This window comes from Mizuhopecten yessoensis, unplaced genomic scaffold (assembly GCF_002113885.1).
Source record: "Mizuhopecten yessoensis strain PY_sf001 unplaced genomic scaffold, ASM211388v2 scaffold1127, whole genome shotgun sequence".
Taxonomy (NCBI): Eukaryota; Metazoa; Mollusca; class Bivalvia; order Pectinida; family Pectinidae; genus Mizuhopecten; species Mizuhopecten yessoensis.
Window position 1 is genome coordinate 100023 of NW_018403891.1, and position 13201 is coordinate 113223.

At 35.8% G+C, this 13201-nt stretch overlaps 1 protein-coding gene across 1 annotated transcript in view; it reads right to left on the reverse strand.

Annotated features, from left to right (window-relative positions):
- Positions 1 to 2738: 2738 nt before the first annotated feature.
- The window catches only part of LOC110457340, a 33508-nt gene continuing 23045 nt past the window's right edge, over positions 2739 to 13201 (reverse strand). The window contains exons 7-8 of the mRNA XM_021508569.1: positions 3808 to 3930; positions 2739 to 2897 (exon numbers count right to left, since the gene is read on the reverse strand). Coding sequence (XP_021364244.1) covers positions 2793 to 2897; positions 3808 to 3930 — 228 coding nt within the window. The 3' untranslated portion in view covers positions 2739 to 2792. The remainder of the gene's footprint in view (positions 2898 to 3807; positions 3931 to 13201) is intronic.

The following is a 13201-nucleotide window of genomic DNA, read 5'->3' on the forward strand; positions in this document are numbered from 1 at the left end:
CGTATTTCGGTACTTTATACTGTTATGGTCAACCTGATATTTTGCACACACTTAGGTAAGTTAAAAATATTTATGAATCCGAAGACAGAAGTAAAATAAATGGATTAACGAATTCTCGGGCTCGCGAACACTTACCTGGACACTCATTCCTCCGTGGACACTCAATCCAACCTCGTGAAAATAGTATTTACCGACGTATTTCGGTACTTTATACTGTTACGATCGAACTTAAACTTTGCACACACCTAGATATATGAACAATATTTAGGAATCAGAAGAAAAAAGTGCAAAAAATCTTATAACGAATTCGCGGGCGCGCAAAAACCTCCGAGGACACTCATTCTTCCCAAATATGCATTTTTATCGACGTATTTCGGTACTTTGTACTGTTACGATCGACCTTAAATTTTGCACACACCTAGATATATGAACAATATTTAGGAATCAGAAGAAAAAAGTGAAATAAATCTTATAACGAACTCGCAGGCGCGCAAAAACCTCGGAGGACACTCGGAGGACACTCATTACCCGGAGGACACTCATTAGGGTGACCGGTTTTCTGATGGTACCGTTCTGATCAGGAGGGAAATGTAATATGATATCATACCTTATACCATCTGTAATACACACACCCTCAGGGCATTTCAACTCCAGTTTCTCCTGTGCTAGCTACAGGGTTCAGACAGGTTAAATTTACCTGTAGAAAAGTCAATTTGGACCACCTGGAACGCAAACGGTACGGAAGTGCTACGCAAACGGTACGGAAACGTAACGCAAGTGCTACGCAAACGGTACGCAAGTGTTACGCAAACGGTACGGAAGTGCTACGGATGACGCTTACAAACGGTGATTCGTTTGCGGTGACAAGAACGGGTTTACATAAAAAGCGGAAGCATATAAAATATCTAAAACGAAACGAACATACCAACAATGCATAAGAAGAAACGTCAGTAAACTGGAGGCTACGAGGAGGAACATAAGAATGTTTGAAAATTTGCAATTTCGGTTGCATAATGAATGAGTGAGAAACAAACAGAATTGTCTCGTGATTTATAACGATAAAGGTCGATCAAATATTGAGTCCAATCTCTACTACGTCATAAACAACACGACACAAACATATCAGTTTGCCCGCCTAGCCCGCTGTGCACTATTGTCAAGCATTTAATTGATGTGTTTCAAAAATAAAATACATTGACTAATGTTCATACACAGAAAACTTTTACATATGCAATTCTAATGCTATTATTATACATATATATCAATCTGTACTTTTATCTTTTTCACGTGTATCTTTCCCCTTATGATACACAAGATAAATCACTAGTGCGATATAGTAGAGAATAGGAAGGCAAGCGAGCCACCCAACCTGAAAATAACTGGTAAACCAGACAAGTCAGGAGGTGCACCAGCCCTTCAAGGCTCGAAACTTCAAGTTGCTGGGATTACCCTACCATATCCACGTTACGCTAATCCGCTGACCCTGCCAAAAGCTAAATTTTTAAAATTTAATATAACCGTCGTGCTGGAAAGGCGGCTAGAAAATGACCCGCGTACCCGATACGCTGACACATATCGCACGTGCTACATACAGAGCCAATCCGATTGCCTAAGCACACTCGGCAATATCCGTATCGAACCGATAAGACAAATAATTCCCGCTATTCTCCGAACCGCGGGAATATGTTATACATGTAATATATCCATCACAAAGACCTGACGCTAACAGATCAACGCGACACACACATAATAATAAGTTTTGTACCTACATATTTAATTGTTACTCAATAAATATTTTGTTGGAATCTGCATTCCTGTAACTACAGTACATTGTTACCCATCATGAGTGAAACAATACATATATTTATAGTATTTTTTCACAGTACAGGTAGTAACCTACATGAGCTTTCCATTGTTTTTAATGTAGACGTTATACTAGTAATGCTATAACTATAAAAGAACTTTAGCGGTGATTATATGTCTTTAAGACAAAGTATTATAAACTTTAAACAACCAATACATGTATATATACATGTACCATGGATCCAAGTAGGTGCATGTGTTAATAATTTAATAGGTCATTACGCTCTATAGTTATAATGCTATTGTTATTAAAGGATACTGCCTAAATCATTTTAAGTATATGGATAGGTAACATCTAATATTTTGTTGATTTATTGATTTATTGAGCAGACGGAAGGGGAGAAAATCATAGTATGTATAAACTGATGGAAAGGCCATACATAATATGATAAAAATCATTACCTTGTGAACAGTAGTTAACTCCAGTGCACATCGATGTGAACTCCAGTGCACATCGATGGTAATTCCAGTGCACATCGATGTGAACTCAAGTTCACTTTTCTTGTTTACTCCAGTGCACTAGGCTACCAAGTTAAGTTTGCTCCCAACTCCAGGTTAAACGTCAAAACCAATGTAAACATCGATCACAACAAATGTTTTCCGTAATGGAGCTCGACATATTGGAGTTAGAAACTTGTTTTATTTTCATCAAACTGAGCACATCAAAATTTGTTACATATGAAACTAAGAAAAATGCGAATCAACATGTTTTTTTTTCTGTAAGACATTACTGAACCTATATAAAAGAGCAATATTCGAAAATAGGTTCATATCAGAAGGCCACTTGGAATTGTTGTCGCACTATAGAACCTCTCTGAAGATTATTAACTCATACGGTCAGGTTCTATTTATGGAAATAATTGAAAAAAACCTTATATGAATGATACATTTTATTTCCTTCTCATTCCAAGATTTTGTTATAGAACAGATCATTGGATGATAAAGTAGTTGTCAACATTCTCCAGTATTCCAGAATGGCCTGGGTTGATATCAACTACTTCAATCTTTCCACTGGCGCATGTCTGCCGGGCAATCTGCGAACAGATAAAGACACTACAAAGTTGGCAATGAAAATTCACTTGTCAAAGTAGCTTTTTCATAAAAAATACAAAAAGTGAATAAATTTATTTTAATTTGATGAAATGATTTTTAATGAAAATCACACTGACATACATACGTTTCCCCGATTTGAGTTTCTCGCGTTATTTTTGCAAACATGTGAATATTTAATTCTTCAAAATGCAAAAGGAACACAACAAAAAGTATACAAAATGCTATATCTAATACACATGGAAGGAATGCTGAGAATATGCGGGTTGATAACAGTTCCACAGTAAAGGGATTTCACAAACAGTGACCCTATGAAAATATACTTATACATTAGTAATTTTAATCTAGTTTTTGTATGAAAACAGATTGAGTAACTTCCTACAGATGAAATTACTGAACCTGAGCGGCCTCTTTTAGTTATCTAAGTCATCTCATGTAATCACTGGAATTAAAATATGTGGCCTTCCTTCCGCATTCCCAGTATTTATCATGTACCTTTTCAAAATCAATTGGTCCTTACTAATCAATAAATATATAAATATTATCATTCATAACTTTCCGACATTGCACTCTATTTTGGGGTTTAACAGATTGTCATTGACGTCTTTATATGCTATCGTAGTTATGCGAGACATAAAATAGAGCTGAGCTGTTCAGGTTATATTCGGTGTATATAATTGTTAAAAAGTATCATTAAAAACGTCCCTTTACGACATATTGAAACTCAGTTCATTATATTTTAATAACCTCTCCAGCGGGTTTATTGATGTTACGGTCCGATAAGTAAAGACACGAGTAAAACAATCGCAAATTAAAAACGATGTCCACAGGAACCGTTTTATTGTGATAAGGTGGCATTTGTATTACAAAATTCAAAAATAATACATTATTTACCTTAAAACCACCGGAACTTGTACATCCAATGAATATTCCACTTCCACTTCCGTCAAACAATTTCCCGTTGATAAACACAGAGACTGGAGTGTATACTGCTAACTGTTTACAGTGAGGTCGTACCTGGCGGATTACATCAATAATAATAATAATGAAAATAAGATTTATATAATAATTCGAATTTTTATGTTTTTGACCGTAGCGACTAAACAACGATTGATCCGAGTACATCTTGACTAAATTAGATGATCTGACCACGCGGGCTCTTTGTACAAGGTTTACTTGCCGAAATATACACAATTGAAGTTCCAATATTATCCGCCTTGCTACGTCCAATCGCCATTTTGTAAACAGGACCTAATCTCGAGCTGATGCGCGTTTGATAGAGTTTGAAGTATTGCAAAGCTTCTAAACGATCATGCCCAGAACATACTCTCTAAGGATGATGTTTTTGATAAATTTAATTTCAATTGTTTACTATATTTCTTTTCTGTATCACTTTCATTAATTCATAAAAAAATGTTCTAGTTTCGAGATTATGATCGAGCGTCGTCTGCTTCGAGAACATTCAAGAAAATAATATTTACAATGTATTGCTATTGTTTTTGTTAACTCGTTTATTCTTTAAACTATCTTAAATTAATAAATATCAAGATTTTGTGACATCATGTATTTCAAAAAATGCATTTTTTGACGTAACCTGAAGCGCATGTGATAAGAGAACGTGACCCGGAAATAACTCACGACAAAATCGGGACGGTAATAAAAAACAGACGTTTATCGAACATTAACAGATTGATACCGTATGTATTGAGACACTGATGTGCTAGAATACAACACAAGGTAACACTCGTTTAATCCATTGCTGTCACATCAAGTACTAACTGACATTTATGCGAAAATATCAGCATCAAATGTTTGCGATCGCGCAGACCTACTTTCGTTTTACAGTTTAAATACATTTGTACATGTCGGCACCAACAGTATACCTTAACTGGTGTCCTTCATCGTGCCGAAGATTATACATAGGCGCATTGTCGAGGAAAGGTTCGTGATTAAAAGCTTGTGTGTGTTTTTTATCTTAAAACTATTAGATAAAAACATAGTGGCATGTTACATCAAGATACAAGAGTCTTTATTTTACGTTGAATATGTCATAGTTAACATAAGCTCTCAGGAGCTTGTCTTTCGACTAACATTTATATATATATATATATATAAATGGTAAAACATTGTAACAGTGTAAACAACAAATTGTATCATAAGATACCTACGTTGGAAGGATTTAGATAAAGAGGCTAAATAATTATGCTGTACAAAATTTGGCACTTAAACAACTTACTTAGTAAAACTTAAAAAGCAGTCTAGAGGGCAGGTGAATCGGACAGACCCTACCTAACAGCCCTCTGGATACTGCTGAAACATAGCGTTTATTTGTAACATGGAGCACGGGTTTGGTAGCCGTTAATATTGGGAGACGTTTTTACTACTGTATTGTCTCGGTATGGCTACAAATGCATTCCAGGTCAGGTAATAGAGCATCAAATGTATTAAATTCAAAGATATCACCACTTCACGACAATCATGGATTCATATGGGTACACTGTTATTAAAATAACATTCATATGCATGCAAGCTGAAATAAACAAATCATTGGTTTAAAATTACAAGTCATCATTTCCATGAAATTGTCCAAATAAATAAGATCTTCATGTCAAACTAAACTTCAGGTTTGGTTTAGTATTAATGTACGTCCTATCAACAGCTATACATGGTCATTTAAGGACGGCCTCCCCCATTTGCGAGATGCTTGCGTGTGGTGAGTTTGTGCATAATCATGTTGGTCTCCTTGTGAAAGCGCAGGACTGATGCTGACTTTATAGTGTAATTTCACTGGAGTATACTGCTGAGGACACATCTTATTTTACGATCTAACCTCGTTATCTCACCATCTTCAATAGCCAAGGGTTCATAATTTAAATTTGTACTATTCAACCTTGGCAGATTTAGCTTTGTGTTTAATCTCCCCCACTGCCACCTAGCAGAGACACATTACTAGTACAACTTTAAACTTTCAAGATTATTTCAACACTGGTCGCCTATGTTTTTCCCTTAGTTATCATTTACAGTTAGAATATGGTCAATTATCTCTACCAACTGATCAAATACAGAAAATGTTTCTTTAAGTTATTGTCCTCCTTTGTTTTTGTTTTTTTACATAAATCATGACATAGTCGAAAAGGCAACTTCGTACTGGAGGCCGCCATTATTATTTACATGTACAGGGACTTGGTATTAATTTCTAACCCTCAGTTCACATATGTGTATTATATAATGTATGATATAAAAAAAAAATATGTGGACCATAGGATGGTAATTCGTGCCAAGTCCCTGTGCCAGGTTCAATTATTTGCTTAGAGAACAAGGCTAAATCCGCTAAGGTTGAATACAAGAATATGTGAATACAAAATGAACGCTAGCAAAGATGAGATGTTACAGGCTGGACAGATAATGACAACAAAAACAGGCTTAAAACATGAATGGAATGTGTTGTTTTAAGAGAGGCTGTATAAACACATTATGAATATGTAAAATTATGATGGAAGTCCATTTTACCCGAATTACCTGACGTTATTTTCAATACCTTCAGTTCATCTGTATTTCCACACTGTTCTCTGTATAAGAAATAGGAATCACTTAGTTTATTTGGTTTAATATATCCTCGCAACCACTTTTAAGTCATATGTATAATAAAGGTCTGCCAAATATATGATTCTTCGACAACTTTACTACAACCGAAAAGAGTCTGAAACCTTAATCATATCTTTTAGAATACTGTGTTTAAACAATGGTTATACTTGTATCTCTTCGATCCACTAAACACCAACAAACAACATTTAAACCATGCATTCCCTAAATCTGTGATTAAAAGGATTGTAAAAATAAATATGTGTTCGCTTAAATGTTAAAATATTTCTGTTCAACATTCATATTTACAGTGGTGTTCAAATCCACTAATACATAAGTTGACATAAAATTGTACTGCAGTATTTTTTGGTCTGATTTTTGACAGCTAAATAAGTCTCACCAATGGTCATTGACCTGTCAGAAGTTGAAGTTGAAGTAGCCAAAGTTATTTGACTTTGGTGTAGAAGCATCCTTAAAATGACAGAAATTTAGGGCTGGATTTTCACGAACTTGTGAGTTGTGCCCCTTTGTTTGCTTTCCTATACATCTTATTCTGGCGGTTTATCATTCATATTTTAAACTAGGAACTCTTGCTATGCACTCTAAGTATTTGTGCAGTTATGATTGATTGTGTTCCTTTTGATAATATTCCGGATACAGTTTGTTACTTCTATAAGTTCCAAGTTTCCTTTTAGATAAAATATGTCATGTCTAGGTGATTTTTGAGAATTGGTAGTCTTGCGAAATTTGCTTGTTGTTTTGCAAAGTATCAATAAGTTTATGTTTATAACATATAAAGAGGATACTTAATGGTGTTTTCAGAAATAACAAATATATTTCACGAGTGTGGCTAATATTTTGATATTTTTCACGAGTGCGTAGCACAAGTGAAACATATTGATTGTGTTAGCCACCCGAGTGAAATATATTTTTATTACTGAAGACACCATTACATTTTTTATTTATTACATTTTTAAAGTATAAAACATGAAAAATGAAATGCATTAAAAAAGGGCGGGAATCAGAAGCGTTATAATTAGCGCCATACTATAATGACGTCACTCTTAACAAGGCTGCGCGCCATTTTGAATGGGATACTCAACGCTATTCCGACGTTTGATGCTATTTTTTGGTATGATTGCTTATACAAATGTTATTAATTGTAAATTCATGTAAATACTTAAGTGTGTGTACCAAACATTTACCATAACAACCACTTATTCTACTGTCGCTTCATTTGAATCCGAACAAAAAATTGTTGCCTTTGAATGCAGCGAATAGAAGAAACCGTTATGATTGGTCAATACCAAAAAGTTATATTTTCACACTGTGAAAATATCACTTTTAAATATTTGTCACAGTGTGAAAGATATTTGTTTTATCAAGTTAATAGAATAAGATATTTCACCGGCAGACATGTAATAAACAGGGTCTCCCATAGCTACCACTTTCTTTAAAATGTAGATTGTTTTTGGAAAAAGAAATCCAGAAATTTTAGTTAGTTTTGAAGTTTTGCTTAAAACCTACCATACTGACAATGTCTTTCTTCACTGTTCTGCCTTTCTGTGCTTTGTCGTGCCGCATGAGAAGCATGGTGAACATTTAAGGACTTCGTAATACACATGTTTTTCTTGTCTTATTTTCGTGTCGTCAGTTCCGTATTGCGTATCGGGCATTCAATTATCGTAGCGTAAATTAAAGTAACACCGGGTAAACAATAGTGCACGTGCGTGACGATGATATGTCAACACCTGATATCGAGACTTACTTGGAAATAAAGCGTATGATACAAAGACATAAATTAACTCACGGGAAGACATTGACATACGATCAGACGACCTCAGGAAGGTCGTTTATGCGGGGCATCGAATGCAGACTGATGTGTTTTGTTTACACACCTGTACATTTCAGGTGCTAACACTAGTTCACAAGCTCGGGGTTGCTACAGTTTTTGTTGTCGAGCGAGTTACGCTCTGTAAGGTAAATCATTTCACAAATGCTATAACAATACATGTAACTCTGTGAAAATAGTGTTTTATAAAATGTTAAGATTCCTATAAAATGCTCCCATGCGATAGCCTATGGTTACATATGTACCTGACATGTAAATATTCCAGGCGTAAGCGGGATATGGAATGATGTCCAAAGCGTACGTGATTGAGAGTAATTTTGATCTATAAAAGAACAGTAAATTGACAGTTTTAATATCATAAATTAATTTGTTTCCGTCGTTTTTGGTAAAGTAAAATAACTGTCATTGTATAAATTGTATCCCTCTACAAAAAGTTCCGGTTTTTTTCAAGGTAGACAACTCTCATCAGGATAAAAATGATTGTAAAATGTAAAAAAAAGAAGAGTTATTAAGGCTTTGTGTTTATCTAGTTCAATATATCACTCTTTTTGCATTAAACTATATGTCCTGTTTGCTTTCAGCTTGTATATCTACTTTGATCCATACAATTTCAATACAAAACACTTTGTGTAACGTGTTTAAGATATTTTATGATAAATACAATATTTGTAGGGTTGTTTGCAATGTTTCTTTTCATTATTTTATTGTTGTAATAGTTTGAATGTGAAAGTGATAAATTTGACAAAAAATCTATTTTTTGGTATTTTTTACCAAAAAATCCCTAGGTTCTCGGAATGCTCAGATTGTCATAAAATCATCTCTACATGGTGACATAACCATTATGTGAAACTTTAATTGAATTCTACTGGTTAATTGTAAAAGGGTGGAGCCTCCTTCAGGATCACTCATCACACGTTGTCTTTGGCGGCCGCAGTCACATTTAAGTTTTCCAGACTTGTTTTCGCCACCATTTACCATATCAATTTGTAACTTTGTATGTGGCTTAATCATAACAGATTACAGATCAAGTTCGAACCACGTGTCAATATTTCATGTTTTTGCTTAAGTTAGATGTATGGCCCTTTGCACATTGGAATTTCTCATAATTAACTGTTTGCCACACTTTGTTCGTTACCGCTTGCCACTTAGTATGTGGCTTTGTCATAATGGATTACAGTTAGAGTCCAAACCCTTTGTCAATATTTCATTTGTTGCTGGAGTTATGACCCTTTGCACATAAGAAATTTCATAACTAATTGTTTTCCCGGACTTTTCTGTCGCTACCACTTGCAACATCAATGTGTTACTTAATATGTGGATTTGTCATAATCGATGACAGTTTGAGTTCGAACCTCGTGTTGATATATTATAGCTGGAATTATGGCCCTTTTACGCATAGGAAATTATCAAAATTAACTTTTTTGGACTTATTTTCGCTTCCGCTTGCCTTATCAATTTGAAACTTTGTTTGTGGCTTTATCATATTAGATTACAGAGTTTGAACCATGTATTTAAATTTCATTTTTGACTGGAGTTTTGGCCCTTTTTTAATTAACTGTTTTCCATATTATTTGTAACTTAGTATACATGTATAATGGATTACAGTTTGAGTAAGAATCCATTGCCTATGTTCTATTTTTTCTGGAGTTATAGCCCTTTGCACTTAGAAAATTCTTACTAGTAACTGTATTTTTTTCGCGACCACTTGTCACATCAATACGTAACTTGATGTTTGACTTTTTCTTGAATGATGGATAACAGCTCGAGTTCGATCCTCATGTCAAATTCTATTTATTGCTGGAGGCAACACACAGGCACACACAATACGTATCATGCACTCATGATACCATCCACATATGACCTCAGATGTTGTGTGGACGTTAAGTTCCCTCAACAAACGAACAAACAACTGAAAGCATAATGCTTTTCATATTGCCATTATGGAGACCATAATATTTCAAAATGACACCCTTTAATAGTGCAGGTGCACATGCCGGTAACACATCCACTTCCTTCGAATTGTAGTTTTCTTCTATAGGTGTCTCCTTGACACCCGTCATCATATGATCCTGGCTGTGGCAAGGTCATGAATCACCTAATAGAGTACATCCTTTGAAGTCCTTCTGTATGGCTTAATGATGTTTTCAAACCAATGATCAGGAGCAATGGTTAAGAAGACTGAATGCCGGCTAACAGAGGGTCTCTCTCATAATACTCTGGCTCACTAGGGGGAGGAGTGGGGTCCCAAAGGGGGATTCTCCAATTCAATCACACAATTTGTTGTTAGGAACCCTGTACATCTTTAGTAATCAGGTTTTTCGTCTGTCTGTTCTATCTGTTTTAAGCTCATCTGCCAAGGACAAGTGAGCTTTTGCCCTGGTGCGGCGTCCGTCGTCTGGCCATCGTCCGGCCCTCGGGCGTGAACTTTTCCCTATAAACATCTTCTTCTCAATAACCTAGAGGTCCAGATACCTGGTATTGGGCCTGTAGCGTGCTGGAATAAAGGGCTATCAAGTTGGTTCAAATGAGTGACCTTGCCCGACTTTTCCAGGTCACAAGGGTCAAATGTGCTAACATCTTTAAACAACTTCTTCTCAATAACCAAGAGGCCCAGAGCCTGATATTGGGCCTGTAGCATGCTGGGATGAAAGGCTACCAAGTTTGATCAAATGAATGACCTTGGTCTATATTCAAGGTCACATGGGTCAAATGTGCTAAATTTGATTGTGGTAATGAGCTTAGCATCCACATAAATGACCTAGATCTGCTTCAAAGTTGAATTAGAAGCAAGTGAGCGATACAGGCCCATTGGGCTTCTTGTTTAATTTCTGCCCAATATCTTCAGTACTGTTGGTTGGATTGCTTTCAGACTTTATCCAGGGCTTTTCAGGTCACCTGAGCTTTAGCTCAAGTGACCTATTGCTATCCGTCTTCGTCCGTCGTCGTCCGTCGTCCGTAGTCCGTCGTCCGTTAACATTTTACATTTCCAACTTAAACTGAAATACTGGCAAAGGGATTTCATTAATATTTCATGGGAAGGTTACTGACATCTCCCTGGCTAAGTGTTGTTATTTTTCGGGTCGATCAGAAATCCAATATGGCCGCCACGGCCGCCATTTTGAAAAACTATTTCAAACTTAAAGTCAAGTTCTTAGGAGGCGATTGAACTGAAACTTGGTAGGAATGACCGACTCATGGTCCTGACAAAGTGTTGTTATTTTTCAGGTCGATCAGAAATCCAATATGGCCGCCACGGCTGCCATTTTGAAAAAATATTTGAAACTTAAAGTCAAGTTCTACTGGGCCAATTGAACTGAAACCTGGTAGGAATGATCGACTCCTGGTCCTGACAAAGTGTTGTTATTTTTCGGGTTGATCAGAAATTCAATATGGCCGCCACGGCCGCCATTTTGAAAAAAAAAATCAAACCTAAAGTCAAGTTTTGCTGGGCCGATTGAACTGAAACTTTGCAAGAATGTTAGACTCATGATCATGGTCCTGACAAAGTGTTGTTATTTTTAACTATTTTGTACTCAAATTGGTACATATTTCAACAACAAAAATAAATACTGTAGGACTCAGGTGACCGTTTAGGCCCATGGACCTCTTGTTTGAAGACAGTGCTTGTTTTGAATAGCTTTTCAGGGCCGGCGGTCAAAGGTCAAGGTCACTGTTACCATGAATAGAAAATTAGTTTACGCACAATATTTCGAATTCTGTCGGGATGATTAGACTCAGGCCATATCAAGTGCTACCTCGACGAAAGTGCCTACTTTGGTGCTTTGGTCGTCAAAGGTTAAGGTCATTGTTACTTTAGAAAGTATTTGCTTAGGATACAAATTGTAGGTTTTTAGGCATCGATATCAAAGTTCAAGGTTAATGTTACTATAAATAGAAAAGCATTTCATGCATAATATGTGGAGCTCTTTTGGGCCGTATACACTCAGACTGTATCCAGTGTAATAAGATGTTTGCTTAAGCCTTTCGATAACTTTTCAGCCTTTGATATCAAAGGTCAAGGTCACTTATTATAAACAGAACATCAGTTTGTGCACTGTAATCCTGTTGGACTGATTACACTCAGATTTTATCTAGTCCTTTCTGGAAGAAAGTGCCTGATAACTTTTCAGATCCAGTGGTCCAAGGTCAATGGGTCACTATAAATAGAAAATCTGATTAATGCACTAATGCACAATATCTTGATTTCTCTTGGGCTGATTACACTCTGACTTTCTCCAGTGGTTCCTCAAAGAAAGTGCCCGCTTGGGATAATTTTCCAGGCCCCGGGGTTAGGTCTCTATATATATCACTGTTACTATATGGATAGAGAATCAGTTTTTAAAATGTACTACTTATACTTTGAGTTCTGTTGGGCTGATTACTCTCAAGACTTCCAGTACTTTTATTAAAGAAAACACTTGCTTTCACTAATGTTTGCTACATGTATACCTAACCACAGTTTCTTCAATAAACATAATTATGGAGAATAGACACGGTGGCATTTAAAAGATATACATATACAAATCTTATTACCGGTTAGCTTGTAATAAAAGTAATAATAATGGTCATAAATTCTTTATTTAAAGAGGATAAATTACTTAGCAAAACAAGTGAATACAAGTTAATACTTATTTTCAGCCTTGTGCTTATTCATTTTATTCATTCGTCTAAATAATTCATTTATTCATGTGTAACCCATGTAACCCTGTACCCCATGTGTACTAGGTTCACTGCACTAACACATCATCTATCACGTGCATAACATTGTCATTCTTACATAAGTAAATACATGTCAGTATGTACGTGCGTGCGTATGATTGGTTGAATGGGGTGAGGAGTATAAACGGAATGCAC